Source organism: Amblyomma maculatum, chromosome 1 (genome assembly GCF_055883805.1).
Source record: "Amblyomma maculatum isolate TAMU_Amacu chromosome 1, ASM5588380v1, whole genome shotgun sequence".
NCBI lineage: Eukaryota > Metazoa > Arthropoda > Arachnida > Ixodida > Ixodidae > Amblyomma > Amblyomma maculatum.
This window is the reverse complement of record NC_139344.1, coordinates 373,798,123-373,817,952: the sequence shown is the minus strand read 5'-3', so window position 1 is coordinate 373,817,952 and position 19,830 is coordinate 373,798,123. Positions and strand designations below refer to the sequence as shown.

General features: G+C 46.8%; 1 protein-coding gene across 1 annotated transcript in view; it reads left to right on the top strand.

The window, feature by feature from the left end:
* Positions 1–19,830, top strand: part of LOC146208249 (ubiquitin carboxyl-terminal hydrolase 16-like) — a 43,182-nt gene that overhangs the window by 3,484 nt on the left and 19,868 nt on the right. The window contains exons 2-7 of the mRNA XM_084592197.1: positions 5,722–5,977; positions 8,310–8,413; positions 10,090–10,259; positions 11,810–11,923; positions 14,762–14,883; positions 16,772–16,859. Of these exons, the coding sequence (XP_084448323.1) occupies positions 5,722–5,977; positions 8,310–8,413; positions 10,090–10,259; positions 11,810–11,923; positions 14,762–14,883; positions 16,772–16,859 (854 nt within the window). The remainder of the gene's footprint in view (positions 1–5,721; positions 5,978–8,309; positions 8,414–10,089; positions 10,260–11,809; positions 11,924–14,761; positions 14,884–16,771; positions 16,860–19,830) is intronic.

Below are 19,830 nucleotides of genomic sequence, written 5' to 3'. Positions count from 1 at the left end.
AATGAGAGTGTGGCCATGTTTGTCGAGGACATGACGCGGCTTTTCAATCGGGCCGACCCTACCATGCCTGAGGCAGCGAAGGTACGGCACCTCATGCGCGGGGTGAAGGAGCAGTTGTTCGCTGGCCTCATTCGCGACCCCCCAAGAACTGTCGCTGATTTCGCAAGAGAAGCTACCAGCATGGAACGTTCCCTGCAGGAGCGGAGTACCCAATACGGCCGCCAGGCAAGCGTAGCGGCCACACCCTGCTGCGCGTCCGTGCCAGCAGCCAGGGACGAGGCATTGCGGGAGCTTGTGAGGAGCATTGTCCGCGAAGAGCTGCAAAACCTCCATTTGAATGCTCCCTCTGCAAATAATTTTTCTCCCGTGGATGTCATCCGTGATGAAATTCGGCGAGCGGTGCAGCCACCACTACCACCAGCACCACAACCGGAGTCATGCATCATGACTTATAGTGATGTCTTACGACGACCTGCTCCCGAGCCAAATCCATTCCGTCCCGTTGTCGGACCCCCGCCTCGCTACATGCGCCCCGTCGAGCAGCAACAAGATCTGCGCCCCGTCGAGCCACAGCAATACCAGCGTCCCGCTATTAGCAAGGCGCACTTGTGGCGCACGCCCAACAGACGGCCGCTCTGTTATCACTGCGGCGAACCTGGTCACATTCTTCGCAATTGCCCATACCGGAGAATGGGCTTGAGAGGATTCCCACCAAACGCGCCTCGACCGCGCTATGGCGAAAGGCCACAGGAGATTGAGGAGTACCTGGCTGCTAACGAGATGCAGCCAACGTCACCACAACGGTGGTCGCGATCGACATCTCCGAAGCGTTTTGCTTCGCCCAGTCGGTACTCTTCTTCTGGGCAATTCAGAGGCACGTCCCCTCACCGGGAAAACTAAACACGGCGACCTCCGGGGGTGGGGCCGCCGCTACGTTTCAGATTAAACAGCCTCCACCCGACGATTTGACGCGACGGCCCGAGCGGCGACGACCCGATCCGATGAACTTACCGACGTGCTGCGAACGCATTGTTTCCGGGGAAATTTTTGTAACCGCCGACAGTTGTGATGTGACCGCACTTGTGGATACCGGCGCCGATTTCTCCGTCATGAGCAGCCAGCTAGCCACGGCACTCCGTAAGGTTCTAACGCCTTGGTCTGGGCCAATGATGCGTACCGCCGGTGGTCATGTAATGTCGCCGATTGGCATGTGCACTTGCCGCATAGAGATCTGCGGTTTTACTTTCACTGGCACATTTGCCGTATTACAAGAGTGCTGCAAAGATCTGATTCTCGGCATGGATTTTCTTCAAGAGTATGGTGCTGTTATAGACCTTCGGGAGCAGCTCATGGTATCGTTTTCAACCAAGCGAGCCGTTGATAGCAACACGGACTTCCTTAAAACGATGTTGCGCGTCTGTGACGACCACATAACGATCCCTCCGCGTGCGAGCAAGTTCGTCACAGTCGAATGTGATCACAGCACTGGCACGTGTGGCATTGCTGAAGCTAACATGTCACTGCTTCTAACTCGACAAGTTTGTGTAGCTCGGGGCCTTGTCGAACTTGTCCGTGGCCAAGCCAACGTGCTAGTGACAAACTTCACATGTGAACCCCAACATTTGACGGCGAACACGACGGTCGCTTATTTTGAAGAACTTAGAGAATGTACAGGCCAGTACGCTTTATCCAACACGTCAGACCCCGACAATGCGACGCCTACAGCCATTCAGACTGATGTGAACCTGTTTTGCATCAACCTCCAAGGTCCGACAGACGCCACTAACGAAGCACCGAATTATAGTTGCCGATGACCAACGTCCACTATGTCAGCGTCCTTACCGGGTGTCTTCAAAAGAACGTGATGCCATCCGCCGCCAAGTAACAGAAATGCTCCAGGACGACGTTATCCAACCGTCGACGAGCCCCTGGGCTTCGCCTGTTGTCCTCGTCGCAAAGAAGGATGGAACCTTGAGGTTTTGCGTGGATTACAGACGCCTCAACAACGTCACGAAAAAGGATGTGTACCCCCTGCCACGCATAGACGATTCCCTCGATCGCCTTCGCCATGCCACTTACTTTTCGTCCCTTGACCTCCGCAGTGGATATTGGCAAATAGAGGTTGACGAGCGAGACCGTGAGAAGACCGCTTTTATTACGCCGGACGGTTTGTATGAATTTAAAGTGCTCCCGTTTGGCCTGTGTTCGGCCCCTGCCACATTTCAGCGAATGATGGACACTGTACTCTCTGGTCTGAAGTGGCAGTCATGCCTCGTATATCTCGACGACGTTGTGATTTTCTCGGACACGTTCGACGAGCACCTGAAACGTTTGCGCGCTGTCTTCGAGGCCATCCGATCTGCCGGTCTCTCTCTAAAACCCGAAAAATGCCACTTTGCTTTTAACGAGCTGAAATTTCTCGGCCACATTGTCAGCGCTCGAGGTGTTAGCCCAGATCCAGAGAAGACGGCCGCTGTCTCTTCATTCCCCAAACCAGCGGATAAACGAAGTTTGCGTCGATTTCTCGGCCTCTGCGCGTACTATCGTCGTTTTGTTAACAATTTCTCCAAGATCGCTGAGCCCCTGACCCGCCTGACAAAAGACGCCGAGCCGTTCTTTTGGGGCCCCGACCAGGAAAATGCTTTCACGGAACTCAAGTCCCGACTCCAATGTACGCCAATACTTGGCCACTTCGACGAAGAGGCCGACACGGAACTGCACACGGATGCCAGTAACGTTGGCCTCGGTGCGGTCCTTGTTCAGTGGCAGGACGGTGCAGAACGTGTCATTGCTTACGCCAGTCGCACTTTGTCCCGTTCAGAAGTTAATTATTCAACTACCGAAAAGGAGTGCCTCGCTGTTGTGTGGGCAGTCATGAAATTTCGTCCGTATTTGTACGGTCGTCCGTTTCGTGTCGTGAGCGACCATCACTCTGTGTTGGCTGGCAAACCTGAAAGATCCATCGGGTCGGCTTGCTCGATGGAGCCTTCGGTTGCAAGAATTTGACGTTACAATCGTGCACAAGTCCGGCAAGAAACACAGTGATGCTGACTGTCTGTCCCGCGCCCCTACTCCCTGCCACGCGGACGGTTCCGACGACGATTCCGTTTTCCTCGGTGTTATCGCGACGTCCACCTTATCCCGAAAGCAGCGGGCTGACTCTGAACTTTTGCCCCTCATTGAATACCTCGAAGGAACCGTGTCATCTCCTCCTCAGCTCTTCAGGCGCGGACTGTCGTCATTTTGCCTGCGTGATGGTGTGCTCTACAAGAAGAACCACGGTCCAACAGAAACTGCTTATCTGCTTGTAGTACCCACAACGCTACATGACGAAGTTCTTCGTGCGTGCCACGATGACCTTTCTTCCGGCCATCTCGGGTTTTCTCGCACATTGGCACGGATACGCCGAAAGTACTACTGGCCCAGGCTAGCTGCCGTTGTGCACCGCTACGTCCGTACCTGTCGTGAGTGCCAGCGGCGAAAAACACCACCCATTAAACCAGCTGGGCTCTTACAGCCTATCGATCCCCCGAAATTCCCATTTCAACAGGTCGGCATGGACTTACTGGGCCCATTTCCGAAGTCCTCCATGGGTAACAGGTATATAGCGGTTGCCACTGACTACCTTAGCCGCTACTGTGAGACCAAGGCCATTCCCCGTGGTACCGCAGATGAAGTTGCGCATTTCTTCATTCACAACATTGTACTCCGTCATGGTGCGCCAACAGTCGTCTTAACTGACAGAGGAACCTCGTTTACGTCGGCACTCACGAGTGAGGTACTTCGACTCAGTGGCACCACCCACCGCAAGACAACAGCCTATCATCCTCAAACTAATGGACTGACTAAGCGGCTTAACAAGACAATTGCCAATATGATTTCTATGTATGTAGACGACGATCATGGGAACTGGGACCGAATTTTGCCGTACATCACGTTCGCATACAACACTGCACTCCAGGAAACAACACGCTTCACTCCATTTCATTTGGTTCATGGACGCGAACCCTTGACTATGCTGGATGCTATGCTTCTTCCAGATTCTGCTCCCTCCACTGTCGTGGGGGCTGACGAATTTATTCGTGACGCAGAAGCTGCACGCCAGCTTGCCCGACAGCGAATTCGGCACCAACAAGTACACGACGCCCAGCGCTACAACCTGCGACACCGAGAGGTGACTTACACGCCCGGCGACCAAGTCTGGGTATGGAGCCCAATACGGTTGCGAGGGCGCTCTGAAAAGCTTCTGCGGCGATACTTTGGACCTTATGAGGTGCTCCGCCGCCTCAGCGCGGTGAACTACGAGGTGCTACCACAAGGCACTGTACGCTCCTCTCGGCAGCCGAAATCTGAAATAGTTCACGTTGCAAGAATGAAGCCATACTACAATCGTTAAACCATTTCAGGGTCCAAACCAGAGCCAGAGACTTTCCCCTATAACTTGCCCCGCTTTTCGACTATTCCCCTACGCTTGCGGCATCGGGTCGATGCTCCTTCGAAGGGGGGCAATGCCACACCACTGACCATCTTCTGGCGCCCCCAAGTGGCCGAATGTCTTGGCACGTGGCTAAGCGTCTTCCTCGTCTCTCTCGAGTTTTCGCTTGATTAAAAAGGGCCAGCTCGGTTGTTGTGCTGCTTGCTACGTGTGTTGGTGACAATATTAATATTTCAATATAGGCAACCGCAAAATGGCCATGCATTCTGCAATGTGATTATATGTTAAAGAACCACATGTGGTTGAAATTATCTGGACGGCATCCCTTATAGCCTCAGCTATTTTGCTGTATTGAAGAGCATCAACCAAACTAAACTAATGTATTATGCATTTTTACAAAAATGCAAGCATGCAACTAAAATTTGGTGTCTGTACTGCTTTACTGTAGCCCGCCATGATAACTCGGCGGTTTGGGTGCTCGACTGCTAAGCCCAAAGATGAGGCCCCAATACCAGCTGCGGCGGCTGCTTCTCAATGGAGGCAAAAAGCAAGGCCCCCATGCACTATGTTATGCCAGTGCACGATGAAGAATCTTGAGTGGGTGAAATTTATGAAGTCCTCCGCTATGGTGTCTCTCATAGCCCGAGTCGCTCTGGGATGTTAAACCCCAGGTGGTCGAAATTTCCGGAGCCCTTCACTAAGGCATCTCTCATAGCCCGAGTAGCTTTGGTACGTTAAACTCCACAAACCAAACCCAACCAAACCCCATAAATTAAACCAAATCTTTAAAGTTTCTGCATACTCTGCCATTGTACGTGGTGAGAAATGTTTGTATTCATGTGCAGTAGTGAAACGAATGCTGGCCTTCTAGCCTAATCTTTTGCACGCATTCAGTGCCACTAACCAGTTGATGGTTGTTTTTTTCTCTTGTGATGCCTTGTGGCTCTCAAATTCCACCCTTTAGACTCTGCATTATCATGATCAGTGTCTACGGCACATTCATTTCAGCCTGCCTCATTTACATCAATTTGAGTGACTATTCTTAGCGAGATTGCCATGTCTGAGTATGCCATATTCTGTGAACCTACTACGACGGCTCACTTTCTAAAGGGTTCTGAGGGTGTTGTTAGTGCATGTTAGAGAATTGTAGGGATTCGAAATTAAGCTGAAGCCCTCCACTATGCAATCTTTATTAGCACACAGGCAGCTTAAGGATGTTTAACCCCACAAAACAAACATACCATACCATCTTGTGTATTGTGTTGAATAAGCTGTTGCCTTTATAGGAGGTGCCACTGGCTGTACCCACCAACGCGGCTCTATTGGTCTGCGTCGACTGCGGCAGCAGCTGCTGCGTAATGCCGTGCGCTTGGACGTGTGCGACGACTGTGACAGCATTGAGGCACAACCTGAAACATGGCTGTGCCTACAGTGTGGTCACAGAGGATGTGGAGGCACGGCCAAGCACGGATTCAGCCATGCGGAAACGCCACACTCTGACTCGCACGCTCTGGCTTTGTCTGGGCAGTCACTCCAACTCTGGTAAGACGCACTTTTCAAATGGCATTACTCAGCAGTTTCCTGGTGGGTTCCAGTTGCAAATGCGAAGTAGTCTTCCTACTGTGCAGCAAAACGCTTGAATATGACGTAAAGAACTCGCTCTGAATTTCTACTCGAGTTGAAGTGAATGGGGTTGGCACGTGCCATTAACGGTGAGAATGCTTGGAATTTCTTGCGCTATTCCGCACACTTGAGCCACTTCAGTGTGGGCGATGGAGAGGTGTTGGATGGGAGCATGGAGCTAAACAAAATTATGCAGACTTTCTATCATATCTGGTGGTGTTAGGAAAGCAGTCCAAGTTCAGTAAAAGAAAAAGAAAAATGAGTACAGTGCTTTAAATTTATTTTTTGAAACTATCATCAGTTCAGTCTCAAGATGCAGAACTTGCGGCACTCTCTTCAGGTTGTGTTGGCCTTTTTAGTGAACTGAATGCACCAGAGCGCACAGATATTGCAGGATGTGTCAGATACTGGAATTGAAGAGTAAGGTTGAGTGCTGCAAAAAATATGCATCTTTGTAATGCTCAATCTTAGGCTTACTGGCTGGTCTAAGCATATTAGTAGGGGTCGGACTCTTTGACTTGTATTTTCTGAAAATTTGGCCAACTTTTTCCAGTCTTTACTGCTGACACAACTTGCAGGTTTTTATCACCAAATTTTTTTTTTTTTTTATGTGCATTTTTTTTTTCTTCAGTCAAATTATCATTTCATTGTGGATTCAGAAATGATGTCATGTTTATCTCGACACTTTTTAGAGGGAGCAGCTCATATAGCAGTAATTTGCACAGAAATAGTCATATTAAGAGCTATGCACCCAGAAGGAAGATGTAAAGCCCTAATGAAAAGTAAAAAATCTCAGTTTCAACTATCTTCGAACCAAGACGAGAGCGTTAGCCATTGGCCAGCGCTGCATTAGTTGCTGCCGTTTTGATTTTGGCTCTATTCCACCTTTGGTAAGCATCTCGGCAATGGCTAGTCTGGCTTCTCATTGTTCAATGATGGTCTCGGCAGCCTGTCTGGCGTGGCCGCGGTCTTTGTCTTTAGCGAGAGTGGCTTCCTCTACATGACGTCGCCTCTTTCTGTCATGTCGCTTAGTGATTTCACCCTACACTACACTCGCAATCTCGGCCATACTCGCCCAGATGGCTTGTGATGGCGTATTTACCTAGGTTGAATGACGCAGCGGCTTAGATGAAACTACACGAAGGCGACAATGTTTGCTGCTGAGCATGGCAGTGTGTTGCTGCTTTACATGAGGCTTGGCTGACTGCAGCGATAGCATAGTGCTCTCGTGCCTGGGCCAGCAAAGCTGACCTGTTCGTTCTGGAGCAAGTTCAAAACCCAGCTGCGGCGATGTTTTTTCCACAAATGTTATTTTCACAATTTCGTTACAAAGGAGGCCACATGGTATGCGTTGTTGCTAAGCCATGGATTCATGCCATTGCCATGGCGACCATTATTGTTTACACGTTGCTACACATTGCACCGTAATGCGACCTTGACGAACGTGAACAGTAGAGTAAACGCTCTAAAATTTTAAGGCTAAAATTTCGGGCTGTAAGACAGAAATGCAAGCGGAAGTTTAGGTCTGAGCATTCGCTTTTCATGTTTTGGTTGCAGTCTGCACTGAACCAGATACCACACAATATGTTCTTCACATACTGGTGTCAGAACATAGGACTTTTGGTCTCGTTACATGTGGCTTCGCTATTATGGCTGTTTGTTATGCTTGAAAAAGTTTCAGTGACCTTCTATGCATTGGAAAAACTTGTGCACGGTAACAAATCTGTGCAAATAGCGATATACACTAGCTGCCAAGTAGAAGGTGAAGTCTCCTAAACAGTAGCTGCAACCACAGTGGTAAATTCCAAAGATATCTTTGTCTGGCCACATTCCTCATTTCAGCAGTTATTTATTTATATACACCACGCAGCACACACGTGTTCCATTTTATTTACTCTGAGCATTTTATTTTACGAAAATGGTTAGGTTAACTGCCCTCCAGCAAGCCTATTTGTTTATTGTGATTGATTAATAAGCTATTCTGATTAACTTTTTGGTATTTAAATTAATCAATGTCAGTTAACATAACTGTGTAATGCCCTGTATCCTATGCAAGGTCATGGCTTTTGATCAACTCCTTACAAAAAGACATCACACATAGGCTGCCAAACTGACTGAATCGCAAGTTGCTCATTTCTAGGTTTGTATATGAGCTTCCTCGGCATTTTCATCCCATAGGAGCATTGTGCATTGATTTGTCACCATTTGCAATTAATGCAACACATTTGAAAGCGTGGTGTCACTTTTGCAGGTGTTTTCCCTGCAACAACTGGGTGGAGACCAGTCCTCAGGTGACACAGATCGTGCAGAACTTGAAGAAAAAGATGGCAGCCAATATCAAGAAAGCCAACAGAGGTTGGTACTAGCTAAAAAAGCTTGCATGGGACACATGCTGGGCTGCCCTTGGCTGGCCTTGCATGGAAGAAATCCTTGCCTGTAACATGCCTGTGTCTCACTACGGTGGCAGTTCAGAGGAGATACTTTTGACTTGCAGAAAGTTTTTTCTGACAGGCCTGTGTGAAGTGCAGAAACGTAAGAAATGCATATACAGTCAACCATTGTAATGAAATGCTCTTTAATGGAAAATTGATGTAACAAACAAATGACAATTCCTTTTAGAAGCTCTTTTAATGAGTTGCAATGAAGCAGTGGCCGCAGTTAAGTAATCAGAGCGCCCCTCCAACTTGGTTATACAGTGGTTAAACTGCAGTAGCTTATTCCATCTGCTTTACAGGTTGTAGTTTGCCTTCATGTGCATACTGAAAGCATGCTTTTGCTCATGGACTGTTTCAGGCTCACTGGAGACATGAAAAAAGTTCCCTTGGCTTGCTGAGGTTGTTGTTTCATCTGCATGCCCCATTCTGGTACAGTGTATGGAACAATAGGTCAGCGTAGGAAGGCTTGGAGTAAAAAGGTGCACAGCTACTGTTATGGCAGTGGGGCCACTCTGCACTGGTCTCTGCCCTTTGGCAAACGCCATTTTGGGCAGCTGAATTTGAATTGGAGGCCCTCACACAGACTGAGATGCAGCGCAAACAGCTACGAATTTGCCCAGTCATTCATAATCTGTAGGGGCTATTTATGTTTTGCTAGGGTAGTTCATTAGCTGTGCAAGTTAGTTTTGTCATCATTATGTTAATCATTTTGCAAACTAGCTAATTGCAGTCATTCATTCTAACTGGAGGGTTTGCAACTGTAAATTTTACAAAGTAAATTCCGAGAAATGAGTACTAAACCAGAAGCTGGAGACCCAGAGGCAGGTTTGTGCAGTGAGGGACTAGTTGGTGATACACGAACCTAAAAAGGAAACCGCACAAAGGACGATGAAACATGAGACAGAAATGGACAGTACGTTTAAGTTCAGAGACAAGTGTCTCCATTGTGACGACAAAACTGTAGTTTTTTCATGATTCAAGAAAAGGCATCATAGCACTAGGCATAAACAGATATGGAGGTAAGGAGCAGTATAATTTATTTCCTCAGCTGTCTTTAGATTAAAAGATGTGACTTGAAATGTCAGCCTTGCAAAAAATGGTTTGATTGGTTCTGTTTATTGGGTTTAGAACCCAAAATGACTCATGCTATCGGGATGCCGTAATGGAGGGTTCCAGAAATTTCGACTACCTGATGGTTCTTTAAAGTGCGCTGACATCACGCAGAACATAGGCGCCTCACTTTTTGTCTCCATTGAAAAGTGGCTGTCGCGGCTGGGATACGATCCCACAACTTTGGGCACAGCAGTCTGGTGCCCTAACCACTGCACCACCACGGCGGGGCCATGATGATGGAAGAATACTTACTCTTGGTGTTTGTGTGGCAGTGACGAAATTTCATCGATTTGAATGGTCAGTCAAGTGGGCATCGAGTTTTGCTTCCTTCATGAACGTCGCCCTGCTAATATGATGATCTGTGTAAAGCACTCAGTGCTGCCCCCCACAATGGTTGCTGTGAGGACATTTGGTGACAAATTTGCTTCTTTGCTTTTGTAAGGTGTTTCGCGTGCATACCATTTCTGTTTCTCTTGCATGCAGCTGCTTTAGTTGTGCAAACAGACGACGAAGAGGCAGCTGGTGAATTCATCAGTGCCCAAGGCGCTGCTCGGGGGGATGCCAAGGAGCAGGTTTTTTGTGACGGCCCGTGGATAGCTGTCAAGGGCCTCAGCAACCTAGGAAACACTTGCTACTTCAATGCGGTTCTTCAGGTAAGTGTTCCTAGCATCTGTTCTTGGATGTGGAACGCTCCCGAAAAAGTGCCTTCAAGAGTGCATCAAGGGCCGTTACATTTATGCACCAACTGCAGAAAGCCTGGCATCTGGATACCTAGGTTCACAGCAGATGGCTCAATGACGGTGCATCAGTTCAGCGTAAAGATGATAGACCAAAAAAACTTTTCTCCTCTGTGTTGGAAGCTCGGAGCTTTTGCATTTGTAGGGAGTGTAGTCAGGAAGTGACCACACGTCACTTTTCCGCTTCGCCCTGCAGCGATAAATCGGAATCTGAAATTCGGAGGTGAAAGGTGTCTGACGATAGCTTGCTCATCTTTCCTCTTACACAATAGTGACTGAAACAGCACTTGCCATTGCATCAACAAAGGTACCGCAGAGTTGAGTGACACATTTTGTTGAGCCATTAAATTACTGTACCACTAATTTCCCACTGATCAACGAAAAGAAAAAAAAGTGCAGAGAGAGAACATTTAGTTGTGGCTTTTTTGGTTTATGTGGGGACAGTGAAATTTTAGAGGTGAAAAATGGGAAGAAAAAAGTTCTACCCGTGTATAATATGAGTGACGAAAGCTCAGCGAAGACATTTATTCAAATCGCAGCCCGCACCTCACTTCAATCACTTTCATCTTCAGCAGCGCTTTCTTCGGACATTTCTTTGTTCGACAAATGATTCCAAAGGTACTCATCTTCCGTGCCATCGAGGGCGTTGGAGATGCCACCCTTCTTAAAAAAATGACTCACAAGATCTTCTGAGATGGCTGCCAACGCGTCCACAATCCATTTGCACAGCATATCAACTCCATCAGGCCAAGTTCAATTTCTGGGAATGCACCATTCTTTGGGCCGCGAAAGCATCTGCTCGTTCCGCTTCTTTCTGTCATCGCCATCCACGAATGCTTTCCTTGACTAGACCAAACTGCCTCCCGGCCGCACTGTTGCTGATGTTGTCCACAGCTAAAATCACTTTGAAAGCGGCTGAGCACTGTTTTCGAGACCCTGACATCTTGCTCCCCAAAAAATATCCACTGCATGAAGCTTGGCTCACATGTGAGCACGTGCGTAGTCAACATGCACACGGCACACTCAGCGGATCAACAACAAAGAAACGACATCGTGACGTCATTTGTTGAGAGTAGCATAACCAAGCCATAGCCACACCTCAATAGCAAAGTCGAGCCGTAGTCATGACGCAATAACAAAACTAAAACTTTGAGTAACCTATAAAGTTTTTGTTCAGATCCGCAAATAGTATGAGGCGGATATTTAGGACGCTAATTTTGTAAAAAAAGCCTTCATATTATGCTCGGGTTTGTATGGTAACATGATACGATATAGTGGCAGCAATGTTGTTTTTTCTCGGGGCAAGAGATTGTGCCCAGCGTAAGGGGGCACGCTTAGAACACACCTGAGCGTTGCTGTATAGGCAGACCTTTTTTAGGCAGTGTTCGCATAATATTTTTCAAGTAAGCCAAACAATGTCTGTTTCGTTCACCTGTCCCCTATCCCCGAAACCCTCCTGAATTCAGGGCCTTGGCCAGACTCCTTTGCTGCAAGCAGTGCTAAGCAAGAGATGTGCTTCTAAGTTGCCGTGCACCTTTGAGCCTACACCATCGACTGAAAGCTCCGAAACACCCGAGTTGGTAAGATTGGTGCCCCTGAGCGATCTGGCACTTTGCGCTGATTATGTGGTGCCAGAGTTTGCAGCATTGCTGCTGTGCATGCATGTCTGGTATAGTCCTTGTAAGGGCTGCCATTCTGTCCCCACTTTGTATTTCTGTAATGCAAAACATTCTTCAGCTGCCTCACCTAGATTTCGAATGTATGTATCCGTTTTTCCTCATAGCAGCAATTGCTTGCCTAGTGGGAGTCTGCATTCAAGATCCACTCACTGTCATTCGGAGCAATACTTGGCCTCTGCTCACTCAGAAGTTTCACTAGGTTGTACTCAGGACCACCGCCATTCCGGGCATTCGCTCTACCAACTGAGATAACCAGGATGGTCAGCAGATCAGATGGTAGGGCAAGAGTGAATTGATCAATAATTCGAAGTGGTATGGTGTTGGTCGAATATTTAGGGGAATCCCCCAAGGTGGAGTAATTTGTAATAAGGGAGTAATTTACTCATTGACATCCACCCAAGTGCAGCCATACGGCTACAAAAGCTTCGTAGTTTAAAAAAGAATTCGCCCTGGTCTGGGGATCAAATCTGGGAACACTGCCTTTTCGGGGCGAGCAACTGTCCTGATTAGCTCGAGTGACTGAGTGAAACTTGAAAATTCTCTAACCATCACATTTTTTATTTTACAATTTTGGAGTCGGCTTGGCTCCTTCTTCAGGGGTGCATGACACGGGGCTTGGTGCAGCTATAAGTAAAGCAACGGGGGGAGGGCTGAGACCTGTGATGAGTCACGGTTCCGCAGGTGCAGGGGTGCCTGCTGGCGTCTTTATTCTTCTGTGAAGTGGCCAAGAAGGAGCCAAGACTGCCCTGGAAAAGTGGTGATCTCAGGTTCGATCCTCAGACCATTGCGAATTCTTTAACTATGACGTTTCTGTAGCTGTACGGCTACGCTTGGGTGGATGTCAGTGAGCTTCATCTTCAGAGAAATGTGTGTTACAGGTGAAGGGCAATGTGTTATTACAGAGTGGTTAGGCAGGGCTTTTGCCTTTGCTTTCATGTCTCACATTTTTTGCTTTGCCCATTTGCTAGGCTACCCTTTGAGAAACCAGCTGTTAGAGTGCATTTATAGAAAGTATCTGAATATGCACAGATTGTAGATGTTTAAAATAAAGAATAAGGCATTTATTCTGGCCTCATGCTTGTTACTGTAATATATGCTATTATATGTAATATAGTGTGCAAGTCTCTGTGTGCCCCATATGTGTGCCTTCTTAGTTGATGCGTTTCGCTTTCGTCATAGTATCTTCATTTCACTGATAGCACTGGTGCGTTTGTGCTAATGTTAATCCTCTTTATAAAGCTCGTTAATTTGAACTGCACTGGACCACACAGAAAATTTCGAATTGTCCAAAGTTCAAATCATCAAATGACCGTGAAAAAAAATTGACAAGAACCTGGACAAGCTGGAAGCTTGTAGTACTTGTTGGCTGGACATTACAGCGACATTATCATAAGACAAGGTGAGTACACAACACGGCATTGACTTACAGCTGACAAGAACCACCTGCGCTACGATACAGTTATATTTGCCAAAAAAATTGGACGGTGGTTGCCTGCTTTTTGGACGAGAGCAGTGCACCAGTGGCTATTCTTAGCATCCCCATCAATATTGCATGCATGCTGTAGGGAATTTCGAAGCAGAACTTCTCGAAAATGGTAAGGGACTCCCGGATGTCCTTTATGGTGCTACATGGTAGGACCATAAAATATATGCCACGCTGAATGGCACCTAATGAGCTCATGTTTTCGAAGCCATGTCGTGTGGATGAAAGTGTGGAGAACCCCCATAACTGCTTTCAGTTAGCTGATGTATGGCTGAATATCTGCCGTTGAAACGGCGCGAAGGTCATAAAAGTGAAGCCGAAACTATGTAGTTGGCCAATTAACGGAGGCGAGGTCATGTGTGTTTTATCACGCTTGACGTTGTGTGCATATCAGAGGTGCATGTTCAACTCCGCAACATGCTGTTCAGGCTTGAGGATTGCTATTTTGACGATTGTTTACCACGCCAGTCGTGCCTGGTCGTGGCCGAACTGGTGCGAGACCTGTGGTGCCCGCCCAATGTCATAGCCTTACATGGCCGTTGGCTGGGACCGTGCCGACAGTGAGAATTCCCCTGATATCCGAATTAACGACAATCGATTCAACGAAAATTTAATTGCAAGTTTCAGAGGTCCCGTGAAACAATGAGCAGGCTACTGTCGCCACGGTTGCCAAACAATCATGGCACCAGTTATGCTTTACCCATTCTTCCTCTTTACCCCATTATATCTCTCGAGGCATGCAGCTTCAAAAATATGCCACTTTATGGCAGTGGTGTTTCTTTGTCCTTGTACTGGATGTTAAGCCGCTCAGACGTAACGACTCGTTCGAATTATCATTGGCAGAACTGACTCACACTCAAAGTAATTGGCTTTTTTCTAACATAGACTTTCATCGAACTTGGTTTGACCAAGTAGTGCAGTTTGAATTATCCAGAAGTTAGAATTAACGAGTTTTCATTTGTTGCATGCTTATTTGTAGCTCAATAGTATTGTGTTTCACAGGCTTGAATTTATTCCATTTCTTAGGAAGGTGCAGGGTTGTGGCTGTTGTTTCATATTCATAACATACTGGTCAACTTTCCTTGTTGAATTAACTGAAAGGGGGCTGAGTCATGCTGTTTTCAGCATCTGTATTATTTAGCATCAGCGTTGCGTCTTCTTTGTGTGAAGAGAACCCAGCTTCAGGTACAGTTTTGTCGGCGCAGCATCCTGGTGTGAGCAGGCCCTTTACTCTTGACACCTGATGCATTGTGCAGGGCCCGTTAAATGTGGAGCTGTCTGGTCCTGGCCCTCTTACGAGTACCCTGGCCTTATTTCTTCAGGAACTCCGGCAGGGAAGCCCCCACCCAAGGGCCCTTTTCTCCAAGGTCTGCCAAGTGTAAGGACCATTGCGCTGGACTTGAAAAGCCTGAAGTCTTTTGTTTAATGTATAAAGTTGCTACATGGGCCGTACTACATTATTAAAGAAAGCTACAACATTGGAAGAAAGGAACATAAAAAATAATTAGAGATAATAAAAAATTCAAGAGTGTCATCACATAATAATAAAGGTGCTGTATTAATGTTGCATCTTGAAGGAAGATTTCCAAATTTAGCACCTGTGAGTAGGCATTAAAAAGCACATTTAAATGCATAACTTGAAATTTTTGTCACGAGCAGCATGTGACCAATTTGGGCAGTGACCTTACGTGCTACAGTTATTCGAAATGTTGAAATGTGCTCAAATGTTGGTATTCTTGGTAATCTAATGCGACCACTTAGTTTGCTTCAATTCAATAATAATAAACTTGCAAGGTTTTGTGTACTCTAGGCATTCTCTCAGTTGTTGCAGTCTGCTGTGTGAACTGAGGGGGAAAACTTTGTAGTCAGCTTAACAGGGGCCTGCACATCGTAAGTTGAGGTAGCTGCACGTTTATAAACCAAAGCAGCTAGGACTCATTACCACAAGCACAGTTTTGTTTTTTGCCATTTTCTCGGTGGCAGAGAGGGAACAAATAGTTTAATCAGTGCCTTCTATTTTTCAACTTCTCAATCACAAGTGGTCCATATTGCTTCTTGGCGTAGATGTTTATGACATATTTAATTGTATATACAGGAGAAGCCACCGTGTGTGCCATTTTCATAGGTGCTACATTTTCAATAGCCAGCATCATTCAAACTTCCATAAGAACCACTGCAATACAGAGTCTGCTCGATTTCAGTGCTTGAAGCACATTCACAAGCCTATACTTGGCACGGAGCATTGCGGATTGCAGAGGAGTATACTGTTTCTCTTATAAGTATAAAGAGGAAAATGGCATACCAGGCACATTTTTTTGTACTCTTCCTGGCTGTTGCAACTGTTTTATTTTTTATAGTCCTGCGAAGAAGGCGAAGCATTCTCCTGTGCGTGCTTCTAAAAGCAGTGCTTTAACCGGTCTTGCTGGTCACACCTGATGCAGCTGTTAAAAAAGCTTACTAAATTTTGGTTGTATGTTCTTTGTTTTGGCTGATGCTTGAAGCTTGACTACGGTTTAACTCTAAATGAAGTTGATGGGAGCCACTAATAATTTTTTAAATTGTGTGAGACATATCCCAGTCACTTAAATACATTTCAATATATGGTGCAGCCGCATCCAGAAAGCTATTCCGGCATCATATTTGTGAAGTGTAAATGCGCCAAAAAATTAATTTCCGCCCGTGGAAACAAGCAACACCGCTATTCTGCATGAAAAGAAACAACAAAATTTTCACCTCTGAAAGAAGGGTTCAAGGGACTAGAATTTACCTTCGAGCAAAGAAGTCGGTAATTTTTGCTTGCGTGTGCTTTGCAAGCAATGACCACAGGTTTCTCGCAAGTCTGAACGTCTTCTATCCTTTCGTGTGCTCTGGCAAATTGATGTGGCAAGTTGAAGGGCATCCATTATTTCAACCACTATATGTTGAACTCAACTCAAATTTATAAATCTTGTTTTGCTTGGAGCAGTTTGATAAAAGCAGGACGAAGGCATGATGTTACCGGCGGACCACAGTCAACAGTGTTCTCTACAAAATGGACCGGGAATTGACTGATTGACCGATTGAGTTGTTCAAAGCATCATACCCTATAGGCATTTGAGGGGAAATCGGGCTAGCTTTGTTCAATTGGTTTTCATTAAATCGCGTTTTGGCTGTAGACAGGAGTGCTGACTCCAAAGAGTGTCAACTCCATTGCCTTCTATACTCAGAGGAGCTGTTTGCTGTAGCAATGCCAATGCGACACTGTATAACCTTGAGCTGCATTGCAGGGCACCACACTTCCGAGGACACCAGCAACATGACAGCCATGAGCTTTTGCGCCACCTGCTCGAAGGAGTTCGCACTGAGGAAGTCAAGGTGAATTGCTCATTCTTGCGCTCCTCCATATTTTTCTTTCTTTCATCAGGCAAGCGTGGACGCTTGTCACGTGTGGGCGCGAAAGATGCGCTGCACAGACAGCTGCCTACCTTGGTTTTGAACAGATCTCTAGCTCCTTTGGGAGCAGCAGTGGCTTTGAAAAGGTTCTGAGGAACTCTGTGCATCTCTGCTTTTGTCCCTTCCTGTGTTAACAAAAGAGCGTGGAGATGTACAGCCCCTCAAGAAATGTCCACTTCAAAGAATTATGGCCGCCTCTAGTACATTCCGAGTCACTTTAGGACGTTTAAATGCCATAAACCAAACCTAATTTTCCAAACCCTCATATTTCGGGGGAAAACTCAGATTTTAGCATTTTTTGTGTGTGAAATATTTTTGCAGCCACACTTTTCCTTTTTTATGTATATTTTCTCTGTGCAGATAGTAGGAAGGGTAGGATTGTGGTCATTTTTATTGCGTCAATTACCTTCTCTCAGGAGAATCATTCTGGCACCTGGGGAAAGCAGTAGTATTACGATGTCGGTTAAAATACTACAATTTTCTTGAGTAATATGCTTCAGTAAGCACCTTGTGTTGTATTTTACTTTCAGCCAAACTATGCACATGATTTTTTTTTTCTGTTCTTATGTATAATCGGAGGTGAAGAACGCAGACCACAGTGGCAAGAAAGAGCTGCTACAAGTCTGGAAAGAAAGTGAGGCAGGCCATCGAGCTAGAAGACAAGTCAGTGTACCAGCTGCAAGTGGTAGATAAGGGCAGGAGAAAAAAAAAGGGGAATGTGCACAGAACAGGCACAGTGAAGCACTTACTGTGAAGCCGCGTCATAAGCAGCCGCAGTTGAAATTTTTTAATGCGCAGAGGGCTTGCCATGGTATATTGCAGGTTTCTTGTTGTCAATTCTAGGAGTTTAAAATTATCCACTGCAAAAAATTCAGAGCTTTAAGCACGCATATATTTAGGTTCTTGGAGAATTGGAGAACCAATTAAAGAACACCTGGCTTTGAGCCACCATTGGATACCCTAGCCTGTGCAGGGTTCTTCATTGGGCACTGCTCCCAGTCTCCCTTCACTTTCTGCCTTCATCCCTTTTCTCACCATGTAGTTGAGTCGTCCAACCTTGCCTTTTCTGTCCTCACGGCCTCCTTGCAAGCATGTTTCTATAGCATCTGTGGTGCTGAGAAAAAATGCAGGCCGGCTGCGAATTGATTCATCTTTGCCCCTGAATATCACACTGGAAAGCTGCAGTCTTCTAGCAGTGATTACACTTAAGGTTCCTCACAGCTTTTTATGCATCTGTTCTATGGGCAGTCAGTTCGCAATGGACGCCTGGTGCCAGCTCCGGGCTCTCACATACTCGTAACATTTTTCGCAAGTGCCTTGCAACACCCGGAATAATGACCGCAGTGCTACAGACCAAACCCAACAAACTGCCATTGTGTTTGGGAGAGCTTGAATTCACCAGGAAGCTAAACACCCACCTCCTGCCCTTTAATCTCTTTCTGGAGGTTTCTTTGCTCGACTTGGACCTGAGCAACCATCTAATGGAGCGCACACACAGGATCTCGTCAGCCATTACAGTTTTAAACTGAGGACTCCGTCCATCATAGACAGCTGTAACTAACAGTAAATAAATGTTTTTACCATCACTATCCTTGCGCTTGCATTGGATGGCAATGCTGTACCTTTGTCTGCTTTATTAGTTAGTACAATGGAACCTGGATAATTCGAATTTTGATTATATCTAACTCTCGAAGTATCCCCTTGTAGATCCATTGTGTAAAATTATTGAAAAGCTGTGTCGTATATCGAACTCTGCACCACTGGAAGGCCTTCCCCAAAGTCTATTGCATCACCCTCGGCCATTTTCTGCGTGATGTTTTCAAGCCACGTGCAGAAGGAATGAGAGGGAACAGTTCGGCGATGGTTGGTCTTGGGCAGCGCCGCGCGCATCTGCGGTTATTGTCGCATACTAGCATGTGACGTTTGCAAGCCATGTGCGTGAAGGAACGAGAGGGAACCGGTTTGGCACAGGCCGGTGCGGAGCAGACTCAGCCAATGCAGCCGTGGTGTTCGGGACAGGGGAAAATGTGATAGAGCGAAGCTCAAGGGTATGCTATGCCCATTCTTTTGTCGAGCTTTCTCTCCTTCTTCTCTCTTTCCTGGTTTTCCTTCGCAGCAGCACTACGCCGACAAGCCAGCTCAGCCCGTGCAACGTCGGACGCTGTCTCCAGTGTGTGTTGTTAACCCACTGCGCACGGAGGCTAACATGCGATGCGCATCTCGTGTCATTGTGTTGAACGTGCGTAAGCTATGGTGGCTGTGGACCTTAAGAAGGAGCAGATTTTATTTTTTTTTTGCGAGAGTCGTCCACCCTTGCATTTATGAATCAACGAAAGCATGCAGTCAGCTGCGATCATGACACCGGCTTTTAGCATTGTTCGCTTCAAATGGCATTTGCAGCTCTCACGCTTTCCAGTGATTTTGTGGCAGTGGGCTACGCTTGCCCCAGGCGTGGCATAATAAATCGAACCAGGCTTGTGCAATAAAGGCATGACTGCTACTCTGCCAAGTTCGCTCCCCGCCACCGCAAGAGCTATCAGAAGTATAGTCAAAAGATAAACACGCCGTGACGTTATCGCTGTGCAGCATCTTGGCGTGCTTCCAATAAATGAGCTGTGGATGCGACGGTCGAAACGGAGGGACACGGCTGTTTCACGTACAAATGAAAGCGCTCGCGATTTCTGCTGCAGCGACGAAAAAAACCAGTTTTGAGCTGTTGCGGTGGCTTGAGCGACGCAGTTGGAAATTTTTCGCTCTGTCGCTGCCACTCGTTCCTGTGTTCGCTCAATCGCTTATTTTCTTCTTCACAACAAGTTTTTGCTAAACTGTCAATGGAGCGCTGCGTCACGATTGAACACAGATTGGGGTCCTCTGCATCGCTTTCTTTCATTGT